This window comes from Squalius cephalus (assembly GCF_949319135.1).
Source record: "Squalius cephalus genome assembly, chromosome: 24".
NCBI classification, from domain to species: Eukaryota; Metazoa; Chordata; class Actinopteri; order Cypriniformes; family Leuciscidae; genus Squalius; species Squalius cephalus.
In genome coordinates, this window is record NC_137145.1 from 26,617,658 (window position 1) to 26,640,351 (window position 22,694).

Genomic DNA, 22,694 nt, shown 5'->3' on the forward strand with positions numbered 1-22,694 from the left:
GCTGTATAATGGGAGTGAATGGGCACTATTTGTTGAAGTCCATACAAGTGCATCATATCCTTCATAAAAGTGTCCCAAACGGCTCCGAGGGGTTAATAAAGGCCTTCTGATGCGTTGGCGTAAAAATATTCATATTTAAAACTTTATGTCGACTTACACAATGTAATGACGAACAAAGAGCCAGGACATTTTTTAATATAACTCAGATTGTGTTCGTCTGAAAGAAGAAAGTCATATACACCTAGGATGACTTCAGGGTGAGTAAATCATGGGCTAATTTTCATTTTTGAGTGAACTATCCCTTTAAGCTCTGAAAATGAATAAATACAGTATTTGCAATACATTTATATCAACATTTTTAATATTGAGTACTTTTATGCTTCATGGGATTGTAGGTCTTTCCCTCACTAAAGCCATTAAGTACACTTGTAGCCTCGTTTTGTCCAATTTTCTAATACTTTTTTTTGCTTCAAATCAAAATTTGTAATGTTTTGATTCACCTCGTAGCAGTTTGGCTTGGTTCATGGCTTAGGCTATAACTCTTTAACGAATTTTACAGAGATCACTATTGAAGAACTGAAGGGAAAAAAACCTTTCCAGAGTCAACGCCTATGAAAAAGTGGGCGGGCACTGTTGCACTCTTTTGATTGGATGACTGGGGTTTGCCATTGGTGTATGGGTGTATCTCATCATGTGAGTGACAGGTTGCCCCGCCCTCACGCCAGTCAACACATCATCGGAGAAGAGATACAAGAGGGAGAGGAAGTTATTTTGCTTAAAGATTAATAATAATAATAATAATAATAATAATAATAATAATAATAATATTAATAATAATTCACTGGGACTTTAAACTGAAATTAAATAACAGATAGGCTACTTTGGCTTGTTCATCGTATTTATTTTCCTATAAAAGCAACAGAATTTAAATGACATTCAATGTATTTGCAACTGGGCACTTGAGAGTGAATCACGAGATATTTTGACAGCACATTATTTCACTTTTCCCTGTGAAAAAAAGATTAATTTAGTTAAAAAAAAAGAGATTAATTTAGTTTCGTTCAGTGATCTGAAGCTTACATATCCACGCCAGTAAGTGGCGACAAAAGGGCGTGTTAGGAGACTTTATTAAACTATGCACATCTACAAATTCAATTTAAAAATAATTTATTTTATATTAATTTATTTACATTTAAACGTGTCTATTTGTCAATTTAAAAAGTGTTTTTTCTATTTTAACATTTGAATTATTAAATGTATAGCTTAGTCTAGTTTAATTTCAATGTCACTCTCCAAACACTATCACGTGGTTTTCTCACTCATGAACTCACGTATCGATTACACTGGTCTGACTGAGCACTGAACATGACAAAACAAGAACAGAAAATTAAGGTAAATAACCGCCATGTTTCTGAACATAGTATAAACATCCTCTGTTCCCTTTTAAGTCTTTCACAAGCCTGTCGTTTCATCATATGAGTGTTTTCTCAGCTTTTGAACCGTTTCACTGAAGTTCACTGAACTTCACACGACGTCATCGGTTAGCAAAGCAGCCTAGCCATTTACAGCATACTTTCGGATTTCATACTGAAAACTGAATATGTAAGATTTAATTACTTACTTATTACAACTGTTACGAAATTGAACTTTAATGTAAAGACTTTACTTTTATATTAAAACCGAGCTTTTATTAAATGAGGGCTATAGATGTGACTATTGATAAGACACATCTGTTGCTTTAAATGTTTAAGGTTTTAATTAATTCTAAATGATCGTCTTTAAAGAAAGAATTGTGCCATTTATTATTTTTGGGTTGCTGTTTGTTGGATTCAAGAGGTCAGAAGTATATTATACAGCAGTATATTTAACTGTGGGCATGGAGTACATTTTATCCCTGTGTGACCCAAACCCATCTGGTGTGTTTGCTGCCATAAAGCTCTTCTCTGACCACTGAACCCAGTCCCGTGTGTAGGTCCCGTGTGTAGGTCCAGTGTGTAGGTCCAGTGTCTGACAGCTGAATATGCTGGAGTGTGTTCTTGGATGAGCGCAGAGGATTTTAAAAAAATTATGTGGAGATGGTGGTGCTGTTTTTTTCTTTTCTTTTCTTTTTAAAGGCTTTCTGACCCCAAGACTTTAATTATAGACACCTCCTCTTCCAGGCAGATTCGTAACATCTTTAGTTGGAAGTTAACGTTTTAGGTATTTCCCTGATGATGGGGATTTTCAATGCTTTAGCTATTTTCTTACAGCCACTTTCTATTTTGTGAAGCTCAACAATCTTTTCCTGCACATCAGAACTATATTCTGTGGTTTTCCTCATTGTGATGGATGATTCTGGGAATTTAGCCTTTGTGTGTCCTCATATTCATACTTCTGTGAAACAAGAAGTCATAGCTGGAAATTTCATGTTCATAGTCACCCATATGTGCTAACATTTTATTTTAAATATGAATCCATTTTTATTAGGTTGTTATGTAAACATACCTTGATGATACCAACATTGAGTTGATGGAGCTCTCACCTAATGAGCTTATGATCTGAGTCAGGTGTTAAATAAGAGAGACCGGCAAAATGTGCAGTGCGGTGGATCCCAGGACCAGGATTAAAAATCACTGATATTGGGTGTTTCAGGTCTTGTGGTCTCTACTAATGAGCTGATGAGTTACAGTGAGAGAGGTTCAGAGACGGCTGTTGTCACGGTCTTGCGACCACAGATAGCCAGCGATAATCGCATTTATAGTCTCCTCTTTCGCTTCCTCTTTTTTCAGCGAACATAACCACAATTGCCAAAGCACGATTCATCTTGCTCTGTTTGTTCACCACTAGCTCATGCTGATGACTGTTTACTCTTCTATACTAACTTGTGTCGTAGCCTGTGATTCAATAGGTGTCATCATTGTACAGTCTACATAGATGCCATACCCTAGAGCCATGTCGTACAGTGTGATTTGTAATGATCTTATAGGATTGCCGAAATTGCACAGGTTGTAGCTGGTGTTACACAAAAACATCTCACTGCTTGTAGCTGTTAAGATTTTTGTATCAATATATAGCCTATAGCCTCTTTGTATCTCAAAACTTCAGCTTGTGTGCTGTTACTTTGTGTTCCCTTTGAAAAACAAACCAACATGAAAATATTATTGCGTGCACAGTGAAGAGAGAGGGGGGTAATCTAGAAAGCGAGGTTAATTTACCATCACAAATACCCTGAACTCTCGGTTGATTAACCCAAAGCTTGCTCACTCGAGGTATGCAGGTCTCAAAACCTGCAGTAAGTTCAGTCAACCTGAAGTATGAAACTCAGAGTTTCTGTGACCACACAAAAGGGCTTTTCGCACTTGAACTAGTTAACCCTGGGTCATTTTAAATCCCGGGTTAAAGGGAATCCTGGGTTATCTATTCACGTTTCACACTGCTCATAATTTACTACTCATTAACTGTTAATCCTGGGTATTCATAAACTGCTGTTTCACACTGTATGTTCCTAAATCCTGGGTTTATGTCCTCATTTGCATATGTGCGATGTCAGTGTCACTGATTGGGCAAACGCAGCACGTAACGTGTTTGCATAAAGACTCTAGCGTTGCATGTCCTCAAATTACACATTGCTGTGACTTTAATAAAAAAAAATTCTGAGTGAAACTATCAAACTATAAAGGTAAGAAAGATACGGTTCCTTCACTCCAATTGTAGCGTTTTCCATCGCCGTTTGACATTTTTCAAACGGAAACGACTGTTTATACATCGTGCTGTGTTTCCTTGACTGCTCAAAACGCGTGAATAAAAGGCACACGATTGGTTGTCGGTTGCTAAGGATCTAGTTGTAACGTTCTAACACCGCATCGTTTCACAATACAAGTTTGGCAACGCAATGTGGAGTTAACACTGCAAAAGCAGTGCTAACTCTGGAGCAGGGTTTCATAACCCCGGGTAAAAAGCTGTGCTAACCCTGGAGCAGGGTTTCATAACCCCGGGTAAAAAGCTGTGCTAACCCTGGAGCAGGGTTTCATAACCCCGGGTAAAAAGCTGTGCTAACCTTGGAGCAGGGTTTCATAACCCCGGATAAAAAGCTGTGCTAACCTTGGAGCAGGGTTTCATAACCCCGGGTAAAAAGCTGTGCTAACCCTGGAGCAGGGTTTCATAACCCCGGGTAAAAAGCTGTGCTAACCTTGGAGCAGGGTTTCATAACCCCGGATAAAAAGCTGTGCTAACCCTGGAGCAGGGTTTCATAACCCCGGGTAAAAAGCTGTGCTAACCCTTGAGCAGGGTTTTATAACCCTGGATAAAAAGCTGTGCTAACCCTGGAGCAGGGTTTTATAACCCCGGATAAAAAGCTGTGCTAACTCTGGAGCAGGGTTTCATAACCCCGGGTAAAAAGCTGTGCTAACCCTGGAGCAGGGTTTCATAACCCCGGGTAAAAAGCTGTGCTAACCTTGGAGCAGGGTTTCATAACCCCGGATAAAAAGCTGTGCTAATCCTGGAGCAGGGTTTTATAACCCCGGGTAAAAAGCTGTGCTAACCCTTGAGCAGGGTTTTATAACCCCGGGTAAAAAGCTGTGCTAACTATGGAGCAGGGTTTTATTACCCCGGGTAAAAAGCTGTGCTAACTCTGGAGCAGGGTTTTATTACCCCGGGTAAAAAGCTGTGCTAACCCTGAAGCAGGGTTTTATAACCCTGGGTAAAAAACTGTGCTAACCCTGGAGCAGGGTTTTATAACCCCGGGTAAAAAGCTGTGCTAACCTTGGAGCAGGGTTTCATAACCCCGGATAAAAAGCTGTGCTAACCCTGGAGCAGGGTTTTATAACCCCGGGTAAAAAGCTGTGCTAACCCTGGAGCAGGGTTTCATAACCCCGGATAAAAAGCTGTGCTAACCCTGGAGCAGGGTTTTATAACCCCGGGTAAAAAGCTGTGCTAACTCTGGAGCAGGGTTTCATAACCCCGGGTAAAAAGCTGTGCTTACCCCGCTGCTAAATTACAAGTGTGAAGCACTCCTTTACCCGGGGTTACAAGTGTTGTTTAGAACGACGATAACATGGGGTTAAGCGCAGTGAAATGCCCTAAAGACATTCTCAACTGAGCGCCGAATCCAGGAGTCATCATGGAAACGGACACTAAGAACTTTCTGCTTTCTTTTTCTTTTGTTTATTGCCGATGTGCATTCTTAGTGTATGTCACCACCTACTGTGCAGTTGTGCAATCGTTTTTTTTTTTTTTGATCTTATCTTTTAAATCTTAATCAGTTTTTTTATTACTGAATACAAAATATATATTTTTGGTTTAATGCTTATTCTAAATTTAAAAAAGAAAGCTTGATTAAACTTTAAGAAAAACAGTCAGTGCTTGCAAAGATAATATGGCCTATGTTTAGCCATTTTGCTTCCACATTTCTTGTAAATACTTTATATAGGCTAGAAAATGTAACAACAAAAAAAAAACACTTAAATTGCAGATCCACAATGTGATGTGAGATGAGATTAAAATAAATTTGAGTAAAGTAAACATTGATTTATGTTATAATAGTGCTTTATAATAACTAAATAAATAGGCCTAGGCTATATTATTAACCATATATATGCGTAATCTGTCACGGCCACTGGAGTCTCATCAATAGGGAACGCTGGAGTAAACGAACCCTGGAACAGAAGCTGCTCCAGTTATGCAGTTTTTGGAACTGAAAGTTGATTTTATCCTCTTACTCTATAATCATATTTATAATCTGTAGTCAGTTTGTGGCACATTTGTTTATGAGTGTAATGTGCCACTGAATGTTATGTAAGACCAGTGCTATTATATGTATTTGATCACACAAACGGCCAATTCTAAAAATGAAAATTAACCTCACGGAATAAATGTGATGCGTTCTGGGAAAACCCGTCGGATGTTTTCAGGAAGATCAAAAAATAGTTTGAATGTAATTTTTTAGTCACAGTTTATTTTTCATTAAATTATTATTCTATAACATCTTGTCAATCATCTCTGAGAATATCTTGAAACCAGCTCTCATATGGTATCAAAACCTGTAATAGGTCAAATTTCACCATATGATGGGTTTTCCCCGATCACATCACAAATGTATCTTGGGGCACTAACACGAATACTGCATCAACAGTGGCATCTGTAACAGGAAACCTCTATCTTTGCATGATGCTTTGTGCACGCCACCGCCAGCTGTCAGTGTGATTTAGTCCAACATTGAGCAGCGCAAGATAAACAAAATTAAGACCGTTAAGAGGGTAGCAAGTGTATTTGGTTGTTTGTTAGTTGGTCTACTCTGCTCTGATTGGTCAGTTGGTCCAGTCTGCTGTGATTGGTCTACTCTGCTCTGATTGGTCAGATGGTCCAGTCTGCTGTGGTTGGTCTACTCTGCTCTGATTGGTCAGATGGTCCAGTCTGCTGTGATTGGTCTACTCTGCTCTGATTGGTCAGATGGTCCAGTCTGCTGTGATTGGTCTACTCTGCTCTGATTGGTCAGATGGTCCAGTCTGCTGTGATTGGTCTACTCTGCTCTGATTGGTCAGATGGTCCAGTCTGCTGTGATTGGTCTACTCTGCTCTGATTGGTCAGATGGTCCAGTCTGCTGTGATTGGTCTACTCTGCTCTGATTGGTCAGATGGTCCAGTCTGTTGTGATTGGTCTACTCTGCTCTGATTGGTCAGTTGGTCCAGTCTGCTGTGATTGGTTTACTCTGCTCTGATTGGTCAGATGGTCCAGTCTGCTGTGATTGGTCTACTCTGCTCTGATTGGTCAGATGGTCCAGTCTGCTGTGATTGGTCTACTCTGCTCTGATTGGTCAGATGGTCCAGTCTGCTGTGATTGGTCTACTCTGCTCTGATTGGTCAGATGGTCCAGTCTGCTGTGATTGGTCTACTCTGCTCTGATTGGTCAGATGGTCCAGTCTGTTGTGATTGGTCTACTCTGCTCTGATTGGTCAGTTGGTCCAGTCTGCTGTGATTGGTTTACTCTGCTCTGATTGGTCAGATGGTCCAGTCTGCTGTGATTGGTCTACTCTGCTCTGATTGGTCAGATGGTCCAGTCTGCTGTGATTGGCCTACTCTGCTCTGATTGGTCAGATGGTCCAGTCTGTTGTGATTGGTCTACTCTACTCTGATTGGTCAGATGACCCAGTCTGTTGTGATTGGTCTACTCCGGTCTGATTGGTCAGATGACCCAGTCTGTTGTGATTGGTCTACTCTGCTCTGATTGGTCAGATGACCCAGTCTGTTGTGATTGGTCGACCACTTACAGTTTGTGTTGGACACAAATGATCATTACCATATCTGAATTTCAGTTCCTCAGCACTTGATACACAGTGATATGAATAGGGCTGCCCCCAACTAAAGATTTTTCTAGTCGAATAGTAGTCATTCATTTAAGCCATTAGACGAATAAATGCACATTTATATTAATTTAATTGCTTAAATATATACCGGGGTGGAATATTTGGCCTATTACGCACGCAAGCGCACACATAAAGCTCGCCGCAAAGCATCGGCAAAAGTAATGATTATAAACGTGTTGGAAAAAATAGCTGGGAGACATTTTAATTGTTTATTAATAAACTAGTGTTTTCTGAGTCAGTGTCGCTGCAAAGATGAAGTTGACGATGCAGACTCTCATCTCCGCAGTAAAGTGGACACACCTTTAGAGAGAAATGCACCTTTCATGTGGATTACATAAGCAGAGAGCATTTGTAGACATTTCAAGCTTTCTATAGATGTATTTCTCATGTCTGTGAGGCAAGTGGACACTTAGTTTCGGTTCATTTTTCTGCCGTGCTCAAAGTACACCAATTATTTTACAAAAGCACTAAAAAAATATTTTACTGTGAGTTTACACAAATACCCTTTATGTTTCGAATGGGGCAATTCCACGCAAAGGTCATCTTTACCATGAAAAAATAAAGTTTTTACCTAAAGATCAAAACCCCTTTTAAGTTGTCCATTTAGGTCTGTAATATACTGTATTAATGTGCTGTATCAGAAATTTTAAGAAAATTGCCTTGTTTTTCCACCACATATGAGGTGAGCAACAATGCTAAAATTTTCATTTCAACCAGCCATATTTCATGCTTTCAAAAGAGGTATCAAAGACCCCCCTTTAAAAAACTTAATTTGAACATAAAGCATTTTGCTGAAAGATGGAGGCATGCCTGAGACATAAATATACTAATTTGGTCATAACAGCACTGCCTGTTGAATTTATAAGGGCTTTAATAAAGAGGTCTCGACGCTTCAGTGCTCTGTCACGTCCGTAACGTTTTAAAGATTAAATTTATATAATATAACAATTATAAATGCAAATAACTTGAAACTTTATATGCAAAGCTAAACTATGTTTATGCTTACTAGGATCGACATTTCATTCCACTACTTTGCTCTGAACAACCATAATAATGCGTTACGGACGTGACCGTTACGGACGCTTCACATCAAATCATATGCACTTGTGATCGGTTTCAGGCTTACCATATATTCAGTGCATATCCAATAATCGCAATAATATTTGTGCTTTGTTAGTTTTAATATGAAAAAATGTCTCAACTTTCAAATTCAGTCTATTTTATAACAAAATGTAAACAATAGAGACCGCTCTTTAATACGGCGTGGTATATTTCTGTATATAGCGCCTCAGTGCGCGGCGGATAAAGTGCACATGAACGGATCTTCTCTTCCTCTTCCAGTTACAGGACGAAATATGAATATCAGAAGGTAGTATATGATACAGTACAACTTAAAGAAGAGCATGTGTCTTATAGCCATAGGACACTTCCTTCGGGATGTCGCGTTTTTCCCTCTTGGTTAAAACATGAATATTCATCATAATCCCGCGATCAAGCTGACAAAATAATAGTGATATTGCAATCATTTTGACTCAAAACTTAAAAGTAGTTTAAAAGTAGACATTTCAGACGTCCTATAGATATATTTCTCAGGTATGTGAGGCAAGTAGCCTACATTATACGCGGAGTTTCGGTTCATTTATGAGGCGCGCTCCACTTCACGCGACGGCGCCTCTGTGTCCTGTTTATATTGTCTGCTATAGCCTATTTGCTTATTTAAAAAATCCAGGCAATTGGTTGATGAAACATTGATTAAAATTAAGATACAATTTATACAAAACGAAATTCACATTAAAGAAAAGCTTTCTACAAAAAAAACTAAAAAAAAAAAAACTAAAGAATTGGTCAAAATCATGTCTGCCCGCTGATATACTGTATCCGATATATTGCGCATCTTATGATCTTACTCATGCTGTTATCCTTTCATATAATCAACATATGAAATAAAAAATACAATTATTTTATTTAAACATTAATATGAGACTAAATGCCTACTCAAATGTAATGTTGGAGCGGGATTTGAGTGAACGCCGTCTTACCGGTGAGCATGTTGGGGGAGAGGTACGATTTTCGAACAAACATCAAATATTATTTTTGCTTATAATACCAATCCTTAATATTTGGTGTTTTAAATGCCTGTTTGAGGTCTCTGTGAACGTTTTAAAGCAGTATTTTAGTGCCGTTTTCAGAGCGGTCACGTCCGTAACGGAGAACTGTCACGTCCGTAACATTGTTTTTTCCTCATAAATGCGAAAACGAAAAATAACATAAAATGAATATTTTATGTTCTGTGGAGAGCCAACCCTTCTTCATTCGGTGGGTACTATTACTTTTGGTTTGCGCAGTGTAATTCACAGAATTACTAAAAAATATTTTGGCAACAAAAAGTTAGAGATTTTTTTTGTCACGTCCGTAACGCATGTGTATTTCCCTCATATTAAATATAAAACGCATGCGTAGACTGATATTTTTCTAATGTCTGGACTCCTTTATTAAGGGAGTATGGATATATAAACAGACGTTTACAATATATTGGTATTAAATGCATTTTCTGAGAATTTATATTTCAAGTTTTGACTGCAAATGTCACGTCCATAACGCTGGAATTGCCCAATGATGTATTGTATAATTCTTATCTGTATGACCGAAATTAGTATTTTAAGTTGTTTCTGCTGTTATCAGGAGAAAATGCAAGTGATGGCCTCCATGTCATGCAGTAAAGCACACTCTACTTCAGCTCAAACACTTGGCTGTGCACCTAATAATAGCGCACGTTTATCTAGGACAGGGGTGGGCAAACTTTTTGGCTCAAGGGCCACACTGGGTTTTAAAATTTGACAGAGGGCCGGCCCAGTAGCAGATTATGAAGCACAATCTCATGAAAGTGCGTATCTATACCACGAATTTTATTTCTCGTGCCATTTATACGGCAAAAAGGTTTTTTTTTTTTTTTTTTTTTTTTTTTTTTTTCCGTGCATATGCTGCACTGTAAACCCCTTGGTTAGGATTAGGGGTGTGGAGTGCGTGCCTATTACATGCCATAAAGTGCGTATCATATGCACGCGAAATTTGCGTATCATAAGCACTACAAATACAATTCGTGGTATTCGCACTTTCATGAGATCGGGCTGAGCAAACACATTTACGTTGTGGCAACGTCTGCGCGAAATTCAACAACTGAGAGACGATATTCTGACAATACTTTTTTTATGTTAGATATCCCCCATTTAGCATGTTATGTCTTGATGTTAATTTTTAATTAGTCAGATGTTAGATAGCCTATACTTTTTAAATATTGTTTATTCTTATTATTATTTCATGGGCCTAACAGTAAATTAGAAACAAAATACCTGCAAGTGTACACTTAGAAGAGTAAAAATGACAGAAGGTTACGTTAATTCACCTTTATCAAAACTGCATGGCAATTTGCACTTCCAAAAGTCATTTGTGGAAAAAAAAACGAAATAAACGAATACAAATTTATTTTAAGAATAATAAATTAAAACATAAAAAGCAAAGGTAGATCAGAACATTTAATGAAAAAAAAAAAAAAACGGGTTCTGTAGCACTACATGGCAGACACGAGCGTAGTCGAAAGCCGGGCGATAAAGGTCGATAAACGGAATCAGTCAGGATACATCCACAAATCCAGAGGAGCTAATAACTAATATTTAAAATAACTAAAAATAAATAGCAGACAAATCAAAGGAAAAACTAAGGTGTGCAAGCGGTTACCAAACATTTTTTTCTCTGTGAGCTTCCAAAAAAGGAAAAAACATTAACGTGCAACCAGTCTGGCTTAAGTCGCTGTCTGTTTGGTTTCCATGGTGACGCGTCATTGCTTGTTACGTGACGCACCGCAGCCACAAGGTCTTTGGTGTTTTATGCCCCCAACGTCGCCTTCCAGGCAGCGAGGGGATGGGTAGGTTTAAGGTTGAGGGTAGGGTTAGCTGCCTCTAAGGAGCCATTGGGGGCATAAAACACCATCGAGCCAGCCACAACAGCGCTGAATGAATGATGATCAGCTTTTATGTCATTTTTCCTTTTTTACATTTGTTAGCTATGGCATGCATGCAATATCTGATATTCCGATTGTCAAATATATGCAACCCAATATATAACGTTAAGGCAAAGTATTGCAAGAAAAAAGGCTAAATTAATGCGATCTTAAGACAATTTTTTAAATACTCGGCGGGCCGGATTAAACAGCCTAACGGGCCGCATGTGGCCCGCGGGCCGTAGTTTGCCCACCCCTGATCTAGGATAATGACAGAGTTATGTAAAGTTGCTACTACTATCATGTTCCAAATGATAATCCATATTTGAGGTTGATGGATGATAGGCAAACGTTTGGATTTACTGCCCGACATACTGTAATTACCACAAGAACCCGTTAACGATCTGTCCGTCACAGACTGCGTCACTTCGCCAATTCCTGTGGAGTTTTCTTTTTCTGCGACTAACCGACTAATAAAATCTTGATCGACTAACATTTAGTCGATTATTTTGGGGCAGCCCTAGATATGAACAGTATTGATGGTGTCAGTTTTACTGCATCAATTTGAGTGCGATTCTTCATCCTTTTGGAAGAGCATTAAAGCGGATTCGCCGTGCAGAAAACAGCCGCTTCTCGACATGAATAACACGAGTTGTAATAACACCAGTCTCAGCTTGCAGATACAGTGTTTGAGGTTCAAAGCAGGTGTTGTTTGAAATGAAGACCATAAGCTGGCATTATGCAAATTTGTTACGAAGGTATGGAACAGGAAGACTAGTTTCAGGCAGTTCAGAATCTTTTTTTTTTAGGAGACAATAACTCCATTTATCTGCACTTTGGTCTTTGACATTTACAAACAGCGATATTACACACTACATGAAAGGTAATATCTGAGAAGCACAATAGGGCCACTTTAATGCTGCTACTGAAACAGTGACTGCAGAGAAAGCCTTGCAACACATCAGAGTCACATCTCTCAACTAATGTCTGATCACTCACAGTATAGTGTGTGTGTCACATGAAGCGCCACATCCTGCGTCTCATCCTGTGATGTTACTGACACAATGTAGGTTTGGTAACACTTTAGTTTAGGGTCACATTCTCACTATTAACTAGTTGCTATTAGCATGAATATTACTATGATATTGTCATTTCATTACTTATAAAGCACATATCATTGCCCCCCCAAAAAACAAAAGTTCCCAAATTAAGTGTTTCATGACCCTTTAAGCCATGCCATTTAACATTTCATCAGTTACATGTTTATCTTGATTTATTGGATGTTTTACAGTAAAGAAGTTATAGCATATATCTGGGATTTTAGGAGAAAATGATTCAGACAACAAACAGTGTAATACAAGACTGTAATTCTGGATTGCTCTTGAATTTAAATACATGGCTGAATGCATCTTCAAAATAAAGCTCTTGCAAATTGAATTGTATCAACACAGAGCTACCTTGAGTTCTGAAAGCAAGTGATGATTAATGCTTAAATGCCATAAGTCAGAGTGATTTTAACTTTGTTAAAAAAAATAACCAAATTCCCAGTGAAGAACTACATTACCCATGAGTTCAGAGGAGAGCTCCGCCTGAGCAGCTGCTGTTACCATGGCAACGGAGACTGCGTCAAAGAGCTCGGCAACCGCCCACTCCTGTGAAGCATCGTCAATGATGCGATCAGAGTCACTCTCCCAACATTATGCTATTTATATATTTCGATTTTAGCAATAGACCTAAATAATATTGTTTTTGCTCATGTAACCAAGCATTGTAGTTTTGTTTCTCACAGTTGTTAGTCTCCGACTCTGACTGCATGGGCGTAGCCACCGTGTTCACGGTGTGTTGCTGCGTATGAGAGCGAGTGGCTTAAACAAGGATGGATCAATATGGAGAGAGAGAGAGAGAAAGAGAGACTCATGGGGACGGTAACTATGGTAACTGATGGTGAATCCTGTGGGCGTGCAGCGGTTACCATAGTTACCTCCTCAGGTCTTGGGTGTGATGATGATGTCAACCAGCATGCTAGACTGTCTCTCTCTCTCTCTCTCTCTCTCTCTCTCTCTCTCTCTCTCTCTCTCTCTCTATCTATGAATGAGTCAGGCTGCACTGAAGCAGACGTCCCTCTGTTTTCTCCAGTTCTCTCTCGTTTTCTGTCGTGCTTCAGATCTCAATGTGACGAGCGAGTGAGGTAGGCAGTCTGTTATGAATTTTTGTCTTTCTCCTTCTCACAGACTCTATTGTTCCCTGTGCTACAGTGTGTTTAATGCAGAGAGAATGCTTCGTGACAGAGCAGCTCCAGATAGTGCAGTGCTTTGAGTGGATTTATTGCGTCAGTGATAATTTACTGCGACTTCTGAGAGACTGTGCCGTGTGGCAGGTTGATGTTTGCTGGATGATCAATGGCGTATGTTTGAGAAGGTGCAGGGGATCATTAGATGTCTGTTTGTCAGAGTGGTACTTGTCTCCCGCCATCCATAATCCATCCTCATCAAAAAATTATTGGGTCAGATTTCTCTTGAAGTAAAAGGCATCATGGGCTGCTGAAAAGTAGATGTTTCCCTGGATTACAGTGGCATCTTTTCAGTTATTTGAGATTGTAGACTGCAAGTTTTGCATTTCATAACAGGTATGGATGACGTGCAGACTTGCGCGTGTGAGATGATTCATACCTAGTGAACGCACAATAGATCATGCGCTTTCTGTTTTACAGCTTCTGTTTTTTTGATATTATAAAATGGAAGATGGGATCAGTCTGTGACGGCTTAAATGCGAATGTTTTTTATGCTGACCCTTTTCTCTTTTCTCACAGCACTGATACAGTTACGATATCAGTAGCTCAAGTAGAATAGGCTTAAATAATGTGCAGTAGCTTAATGAAGAGTTTTAGTGACCATTTCCCACTTATTCCAATTCTTGAAGGAAGAAGAGAAGGGCCTAGTGTTGCTTTTAAAAAAGCAAACTGCTACCTTTTTCAGTTTTATAGGCTAATTTATAGGCTAGTCCATTTTAAATAATACTATTTCACAAATATCACCAAATACCATCTGGCATAGTTCAAAGACAACTGGAATAAACACTGGAAAGACAAAGGTCTTACTTCAGAACAACTGGGAACCTCTTGAAATCAAAATAAGCACAGAGAGTATTAATGAGGCTAGTGTTTCATCAGAAGGTTTGGTGTCTGATTTTTGCGGTACGATGAGCACTCAAATTCTGCTTATTAAATATATGTTTTAAATGAAATATTAATCAGAAAACAAGAAATTACTAATATGTTTGCTTAAACCTTTTGGGGGGGACAACATCCACAGTCAGTTTTTAGAGAGTTTACCTCATACTGTTTTGAACTTCCTTCCTAGAATTTCTTGGAAAGCAGTGGAAATCATTCATGTTCCAAAAGCAGGGAAAGTTCACAATGAACCATTCAGTTATTGTCCCATAGCATTCCTTGACAAAGTGTTTATGTAAAACCATGACGAGAATAATAATAATAATGGTTATTATTAATAATGGTTAATGATGGAGTCCAGTCATCTTATAAGTGATGCTCTGTGTTGATGCGCAGAATGCATTTGATGCAACTTGGACGTACACTGTTTTGTTTTCACAGCTGCCTACTTTTATTGATATTGATAACTATCAGTTAATACAGATTGTTTCAAAGCAGCTTTACAGTGATAACAGGAAAATAATGCAACACAGTTTGTTTCTGCTGTACAGCAGCTCTAGAGGAAAAATAGCATCATAGTCCAGCTTAAGTTCAGTGATGGTTCATTTTTGTTGTAAAAATGTCTTTGACATTTAATAGGGTCTGTTCCCATGAATAAATGACTTGTACAGAGGTTTATTGTTTAAAAATGTTGACATTTTTCATGCCAATTTATTTCTCTGAATCTCCTTGGGAAGGAATCTGAATTTGCTGTGTCTATTTGGGTGTGCATTAATTTTTTGATTATCATATGGCCCAGAAAGACCAAACAGCTCCTTGTCAATATGTTAATTTCCAACAGTGTCTGTCAAGAGGATTATTTCAGCGATTAGCTCAAGCTTAGATTGAAAGACTCTAAGCCCATTTCTGAAAGCCTTCCAGTTCTTTCCCGTCTGGTGGTTTTTTCTGCCGTTTATTTATCTTTCTTTGGTTAGGCATCATCATCTTGAGACATCTGCCATCACAAAAAGGATATCAGTCACGATTAGCGTGGTAGCGTCTGTTTTTGCATCCCATTGACACTGACTGAATGTGGGCATATTGTGATGGTGCGCTCAGGATAAACACACGACACATTGAAAATGCACTCAGCTGACGCCTCCCATAATTCCCAGTAAAGTGACGTCTCCAGCAGTCGTTCCCTGTGCACTGCTGAGGCCCCTTCACTCCGGTGTCTCCTAGGGAGCAAACCCAGAGCATTGTTATGGGAATCCTCTGTGATTAGATCATTGTGTGCTCTCTCTCTTCTCCTCTCTCCACCCGTTCCCTCAGTCTCTCTCTTCAGAGACGGACTCTGTGTGCATGTATATTTCATGAATGTTGGTAGGGCGTGTAAGAATCGATCTCGCTCATTATTCTGAAAGTGCTGTTTTTTTATTTGTTTATCTATTCTCATTTTTTGACTGCTGTTTTTGCAGGTTGTGAGAGAAGCCTGATGTTGCATGTGTGATATGCTCTGCCCGGCGTGAGAACCAGTGAGTCTCCTCCTCCTCTTCTTCATCTCCTTTGGTGGTCGTACTGTATCCGGACAGCCCTTGTTTCATTCAGAGTGGAGGCGACTGAGACGGTGGACGGTTTTATGGCACTTCTTTGAAGAGATTGAGCAAGTGAGGAGAGAATAACCGGAGTGTTGCCGATGCTTATGGCGGCAGGGCAGGATTGACGTGGAAAACGCATTGGCTTACTTTCAGTTCTGTTGTTGATCGTTCTTCCATCCAGTCAGAGATGGGCATGCTGGGGTGCGGCGTATTCGTGCTTGCGCTCTTCTTTCAGTGCCACAGTCTCCAAAACCCCATGGACAGGTTCAAGAGGTGAGGCAATTCATTTCCTTTAAATCAGCATGAAACGAAAGTTCAATCTTAAAATGCAATGCATGTTATTGTGAACATTTCATCCATGCATGTTTCATTTTTCACGTTTTGACCTTGTAACATTTCTTCAAAATGTCATCTTCCGGTGAAAACCACTGACTCGTCTCTGGTGACGTGTGTAAGACTTCTCCAATGGTTTAGTGCGCTTAAACCCCGCCCCCTCCACAGTCGACCGCAAGATCACACTCAGTTTTTACTGCCACTCCCACATCTCAACATCCAAATGACAACTGATGCATGAACCAAGTCCCGCCATACGTGTGTTCTTTTCCAATAATCTGTCACTTGGATGTATGTCACAATGCAGAAGAAATCGATAAGTGTTAATTTTAGTAAATTGATATCTTCACATTTCATTTACGCATTTGGCAGACGCTTTTATCCGACTTACATTGCATTTCAAGGTACACATTTACATTCTTATCAGCTCTTGCTTTCCCTGGGAATCGAACCCATGACCTTGGCGTTGCAAGCGCCAACGCTCTACTGTTTGAGCTACAGGAATATCTAAACTCAAACTCATCTCAGCTCAAAATAGTAATAGCAACCACATAGCAATGCACATTCATGTTGTTGTTGTTGTTGTTGTTGTTGTTGATAGGTTTCAGGAACATGCCTGGTCAGACCCCAATGACTGCTCGAGGACCAGGCAGCCTTTTGTCCTGTCCAATCCGTACAATTTTTCACTCGATATTCGCATACCAGGAGTAATTCCAACAGAGGTAAGATTTCTGTACATCATCTTTGTTGTTTGCACATATCTTTAAAGGTCATGAAACCCACTGTTTCATCTCTGGTTAGTTCTCTCCAGTTTTTAAAAATGCTAAAAGTGACGTGGAGACCGACAACACAGCGGCTTCTGATCAAGGCAGATATATTACTCTGTCAATGAGTTCAAGTTTCCCACAAAAAACGCTTCAGTTCACCATTGCATGAATCAAAATTAGCAAATATATTATGATTCTTAAAGCTCATTGTACAATACACAAAGACACACACATACTGTGATAGCTGTAATTTAATGCACAAATTTGCATTTGTGCTCTGTATCAAACACACATATTCACGCCGTTGCATTTTGAAGCATCTGTCATAGGAAAGCCTGAATAAATAAGATAAGGGCACACAGTCTCATGAATAATTATGAGACACAGATGAGTCATAGATGTACAGTAGGCTCTGTTTACACCTGGTATCAAGATGTGTTTTGGTCGATCTGATCACAAGTAGATGCCTCTAATACAGGCGTAAACTGGATCTAAAACATTTTGAACTGGTCCACTTTAGACTGCCCACTGACCTTATGTGTAAACATTATGGGAAGCTCATTAGTCGGATGGGATTTAGGCCTAAACTTTGTCGACTGAAGACCCAAGTTTGGTTTGAAGATGAAAAATGTATCAAGCACAATGTTCTCTCACCATTCCTGATTTCTAACACACACTCACAGTGTTTGGTGTGATCTAGCGCAGTGCAGATCAGTGCAGAAACTAAAGCTGATGCTCTCTGTGTGTGTGTCCGTCGTCTCCGGTCGTGTTCATATGTGAATTGCGCAAGCTTATTTTGTTAATTAAATCGAATGTTTTGACGATCTAAGTGCTGTAGGAATAATTAAGATTTTAAATCCAGAAGACCAAAATGGTGCAAAAAAGCATAAAATTAACAATTTCCCCTTAAAAAGCAGACAAGTATTGTCCCTAAAGGCACATGTTGTGTTTGATCTTTTATGGCCTCCAGATGATTCATTATCTCTTGGTACTAACAGTTTTTCTGCATGGCTAGGACTGTGTCTCCTCACACTTTGTAATGAATAGAGCTGTACTCATTGCTGCAGATTTAAGCTACGTTTTTTTTGTATGTCTGATGGTGCTGAGTGCACTGAATCTGGAGAAAGAGAGGATTTGTTAAATAAAGATCATATTACAGTGTTACAACAAGCAAGCCTACCTCAAAATGGTTGAAAAACAAAAATATTAAAGCTTTGGAATGGCCTATAAATTTGTATATATGTATATGTGTATGTGTGTATATATATATATATATATATATATATGTATATGTATGTATATGTATGTATATGTATATATATGTATATATATATGTATATGTATGTATATATATATGTATATATATATATATATATATATATATATATATATATATATATATATATATATATATATATATATATATATAATTTATTTATTTTTTCAGATTATTTTTTATATATATATAAAATAATGAATCCAATTAATGCAGCTTATATAATACTACAGTTTATGCAGTAGCAGTATTTATAATATAGTTCACCTGAATCTTGTCCCACAATTGGAAAAAATATGCATTATGTAAATATAAACTTTTTTAACATTACTATACTATATAGTTGTAAATAAGAATTCTTTACATTTTTAATCCAGTGTTATATGAAATGTCTCAGCTTTTGACTGTTTAGTTAATAACACGTACAATGTTATGAAGTTACGTGATGCCAATTGCATGTTGTGTTAAATGGTGTACTGTATGTAAATATTTTGCAATAAGCTATATGGTTGTAAGGCCAGATGATGACTGTTCCTAAAATTTATTTGAGACACACACTGTAGATATTGCTTAAAATTCAATGGGAAATGATTATATGACATTTCCTTAATGATATTTACAATGACAACATCGCCCAGAATGCATTTTGTATACATGGCCAGCAACAAATCTGTGTATGTATGGTAGAAACTGTCTAATACGTGTTTGTTTCTTAAGTCTGACAGCTACTTCTGTATGGCTGTTCCCGTCCCCACGTCCCGGGAGGCCTACATAGGTGAGTAGATCAACAGTTTTAGATCCAGGCGCAAACATGAGAGAACAAGAACTAAGACGCACCACATGAACCGTCTACAAATAGACCAGACTTGAGTTCTTAAATACACAATGAATGAAACCTGCCACCATTATTTTTATGAGTGCATATGCACTGTCTTGTTTGGACAAGGAGTGGATATGAATTCACTCCAAGCATTACCCCAACCTGCATATCATAAGCTTGAATGTTATTTGTTATCTGTGATCTCGATGATGATATGAATGTTTAATCTGGTCAGGCTTTAAAGATATAATCTTGTTCAGGCCAGTCTCTCCAGTTTAATGTTCAGATGAGACTCACTGAGTCTCAGTGTCCTGCTGTGTGCGTAAGCAGATCTATACACAATTCATCCGGGCCAGTAAATCCCATGATACTGAGTAATGGCAGGCTGTTCGTGTCCGTTGAATTCACCACCACAGTTCAACCTCAACACTCACTGCCATGTTGAAGACCTTTGGTCTTCTTGTTCAGTTGATCATTTACTATATGGGTGGTGATGGTTTATTCAGGTTTTAGAGACTATCTGATTTTCTTTTGTATATTATTTATCTGAATACTTTTGTAGCATATTAATAATTGTAGTAGGGGAAGCGATGTACCGATTAAACCAGTATGAATTTGTCAGCCAGTACAAGACTTTCATTATTGTTACTATCACAGTCGCCAGTCTTTCCTGCAGCTCTGAATCTCCATCGCTATGGCAAATGTAAAATGAATGTGAGATTGCAGTCTGTATTGAATGCGATGAGATAAGACAACGGACGTCTGTCTATAAAACTGTCCTGTCCATGCGAGCTGCAAGCTAAAACAAACACACACAGCGAAAGAGGTGTAATCTGATTGATTGAAAATGGCTCTTTTGATGAATCATTCAGAAAGACTCAAAAAATCTTGAGTTACTGGTTTGAATTAGGGATGCACAATATATCGGCCACCATATCGGTATCGGCCGATGTATGATAAAATGTATATTAAAGCCGATAAATAATGTATTATTTCCTTCAGCTGAGACACTTAAGATGCGCACTGTTCACCATGATGGGTTTGATTTGCTTGAAATATGATTGAAATCACTTCAAAAAAGGAAAATACAGTTAAGTGCAACATGTGCTGTCATATAGACTACATAAAATTATAATGTGGACATTGTGTGCTTGGGATGGTGAGACTTGTTTTTGTAATCAGGCTCTCAAAAATTTGGATTTAGATTTATCGGCCAATATATCGGTCGTCGGCTTTCGAATATAAGGAATTATCGGTTTCGGCCAAAATGTTCACATCGGTGCATCCCTTGTTAGAATAAATCAGACGAATCGTTCAGTGAATGAACTCATTGAATCAGTCCGAGCAGTTACTGAATCAACATCTCACTTATTAAACTGTGTTTTATCATTACATTCAACCATATCCGTCTTGCAATGAAGCAAGTTGAGGGATCGTGGAAATTAATGAATTGTAACAGTTGACTGGTTGTGTGGAACTGACTTGTTTTGAATCTGTAACTGTGCATTAATGTGTTGTGTTACTTTGTGGTGGTCTTCAGGGAAAGCAGGTCCACCCAGACTTCTGAGAGATACATTATGTCTGTCTTGCTATCGCCATCAATCAAACATCCCATCTATTATTCATAACCACAATAGAGAGAGAGAGAGAGAGAGAGAGAGAGAGGCCTTTCCTGAACATATCCATCACTTTTAGGACAGCATATTGATGTTCACTGTGGTTTATGCCAGCTAGCAAACAGCATTCACCCTTTCAAACTCTTCACAGAGGTTTCATGCAAACCTATGCCGTTTAAAATATGATTGTTTTTGAAGTTGTAAATAAAACAAAGATTATTGGAAAATTTCACTTCAAAATTTCATGTTTAATTCATTGTATTACTTAATTATTTGTGAAATGCACCAGCGATTTCTGAGTAAACATGGTTTGAAGATTTTCCCAGTCTACAGTTCTCTGTGTTTGATCTAAGGCTCATATAGCTTGTGCCAGCTTTGCGAGTGAGATCTCTTTTAAAGAGAGCTGACTTTACAGTAGTTTGTGTGCAGAAATGCTATGACGCTGATTTATCAAGATACATTTGATTGTCTTTCAAGATGCTCACCTTTCCATCTTCATTACTGACTGAACCTTTCTCTCCTCAGTGGACTTTGTTCCTCATGCCAGTATGGACACAGCCCACCACATGATTTTATATGGCTGCAAAACCCCTTACGCCACTCAAGGATACTGGTGAGTGTGTCTCTGCTGGTTAATGAGGAAGTGTGTGTGTGATTTCATTTTTTAGCTTAGTTTTTTCTTTGATGTTTCCATACTTTATTTTGTCCCAGCTTAATTTGCAGGCACAATTGTTAGTGGCACTGTAATAACATTGTCAAGCTGGTTGGGATGCTCAAACAAAATCTGCATACATGCTGTTTCACTAGCGTTGAAATGCTGAATTTGTTTGTTTTTTAAAGAAATTAATACTTTTATTCAGCAAGGACACATTAAATTGATCAAAAGTTGACAGTATGGACTTTTACATTGATACAGAATTTTCTATTACAAATAAATGCTGAGCTTTCTATACATCAGATCATTTCTTTTCAAAAATATAAAAATCTTGGCAAGCTCATGCATATGTTAATTCTGTCAAATAACGTCAACAATTGCAGAAAGGGTTTCAGTTGTTTCCTGTTAAAGGCACTGAACTCCTCTCACTGTTTAAGTACATAGCCAACTGTAAATAATCCACTGACTGTTGAGTTCCTGAAGACTGTAAACAGTGTGGCCTTGTGGGACCTTCAAAACATCGATCTCTTTGTTTGAGCGTTTGACATGTTGACCTCTGATTCAGACTGATTTTACAGGTCCTGTTTGTCTGGGAACAAATGTGGGAGTGTTTGGGAAACAATTCATATTCTTGCTTTTCTGTTTGGTGATGCTAGTGGCACAAGAAACATTACCATATTAAGTCAAGTCAAGTATATTTGTATAGCGCTTTTCACAATACAGATATTAATATTTGTATAGCGCTTTTCACAATACAGATATTAATGAGTCTCTGTTCCAGCACTCGAATATTACAGCCTCACCTCCGTGTAGAAACGTGATTTCGCCATTACCTCAAATGCAAACTTAAAAGAAGTGAATTCTTTCGGTGAACTAGTCACGCGATTTTGAAAACAAGTCGAGCAAATGTCATTAAATCTCAAATCTCAGCTTTCCTCTGGCCTGTAATGTAACACTTCTGCATTATTACCATGATTAAACTGAATTCTTTGGGTAATATGTGCAACAACAGCACCTTCATCATTGAAAAGTGATAAAACGGCCTGTTACCGTGGCAACCGTGTGCACCTTGACAACGGTAGCATCTGAGAGATGACCTGAGGGAGGGAGGGATGGGGGGGGGGCTCTCATCCTTTCTTCAGTTT

The 22,694-nt window shown here is 38.6% G+C and overlaps 1 protein-coding gene across 10 annotated transcripts in view; it reads left to right on the plus strand.

Annotated features, from left to right (window-relative positions):
• The first annotated feature begins 1,287 nt into the window (after window positions 1-1,287).
• pam (peptidylglycine alpha-amidating monooxygenase) overlaps window positions 1,288-22,694 on the plus strand; it is a 65,628-nt gene continuing 44,221 nt past the window's right edge. For 3 of the 10 annotated variants that reach the window (XM_079862173.1, XM_079862174.1, XM_079862177.1), the window contains exons 1-5: window positions 1,315-1,392; window positions 15,963-16,355; window positions 17,017-17,137; window positions 19,176-19,233; window positions 21,420-21,507. In XM_079862173.1, coding sequence (XP_079718299.1) covers window positions 16,270-16,355; window positions 17,017-17,137; window positions 19,176-19,233; window positions 21,420-21,507 — 353 coding nt within the window. In that variant the 5' untranslated portion in view covers window positions 1,315-1,392; window positions 15,963-16,269. Of the gene's footprint in view, window positions 1,603-13,323; window positions 13,525-15,962; window positions 16,356-17,016; window positions 17,138-19,175; window positions 19,234-21,419; window positions 21,508-22,694 lie in introns of those variants that run through there. The other 7 variants (XM_079862179.1, XM_079862172.1, XM_079862176.1 and 4 more) reach the window with 7 other exon arrangements.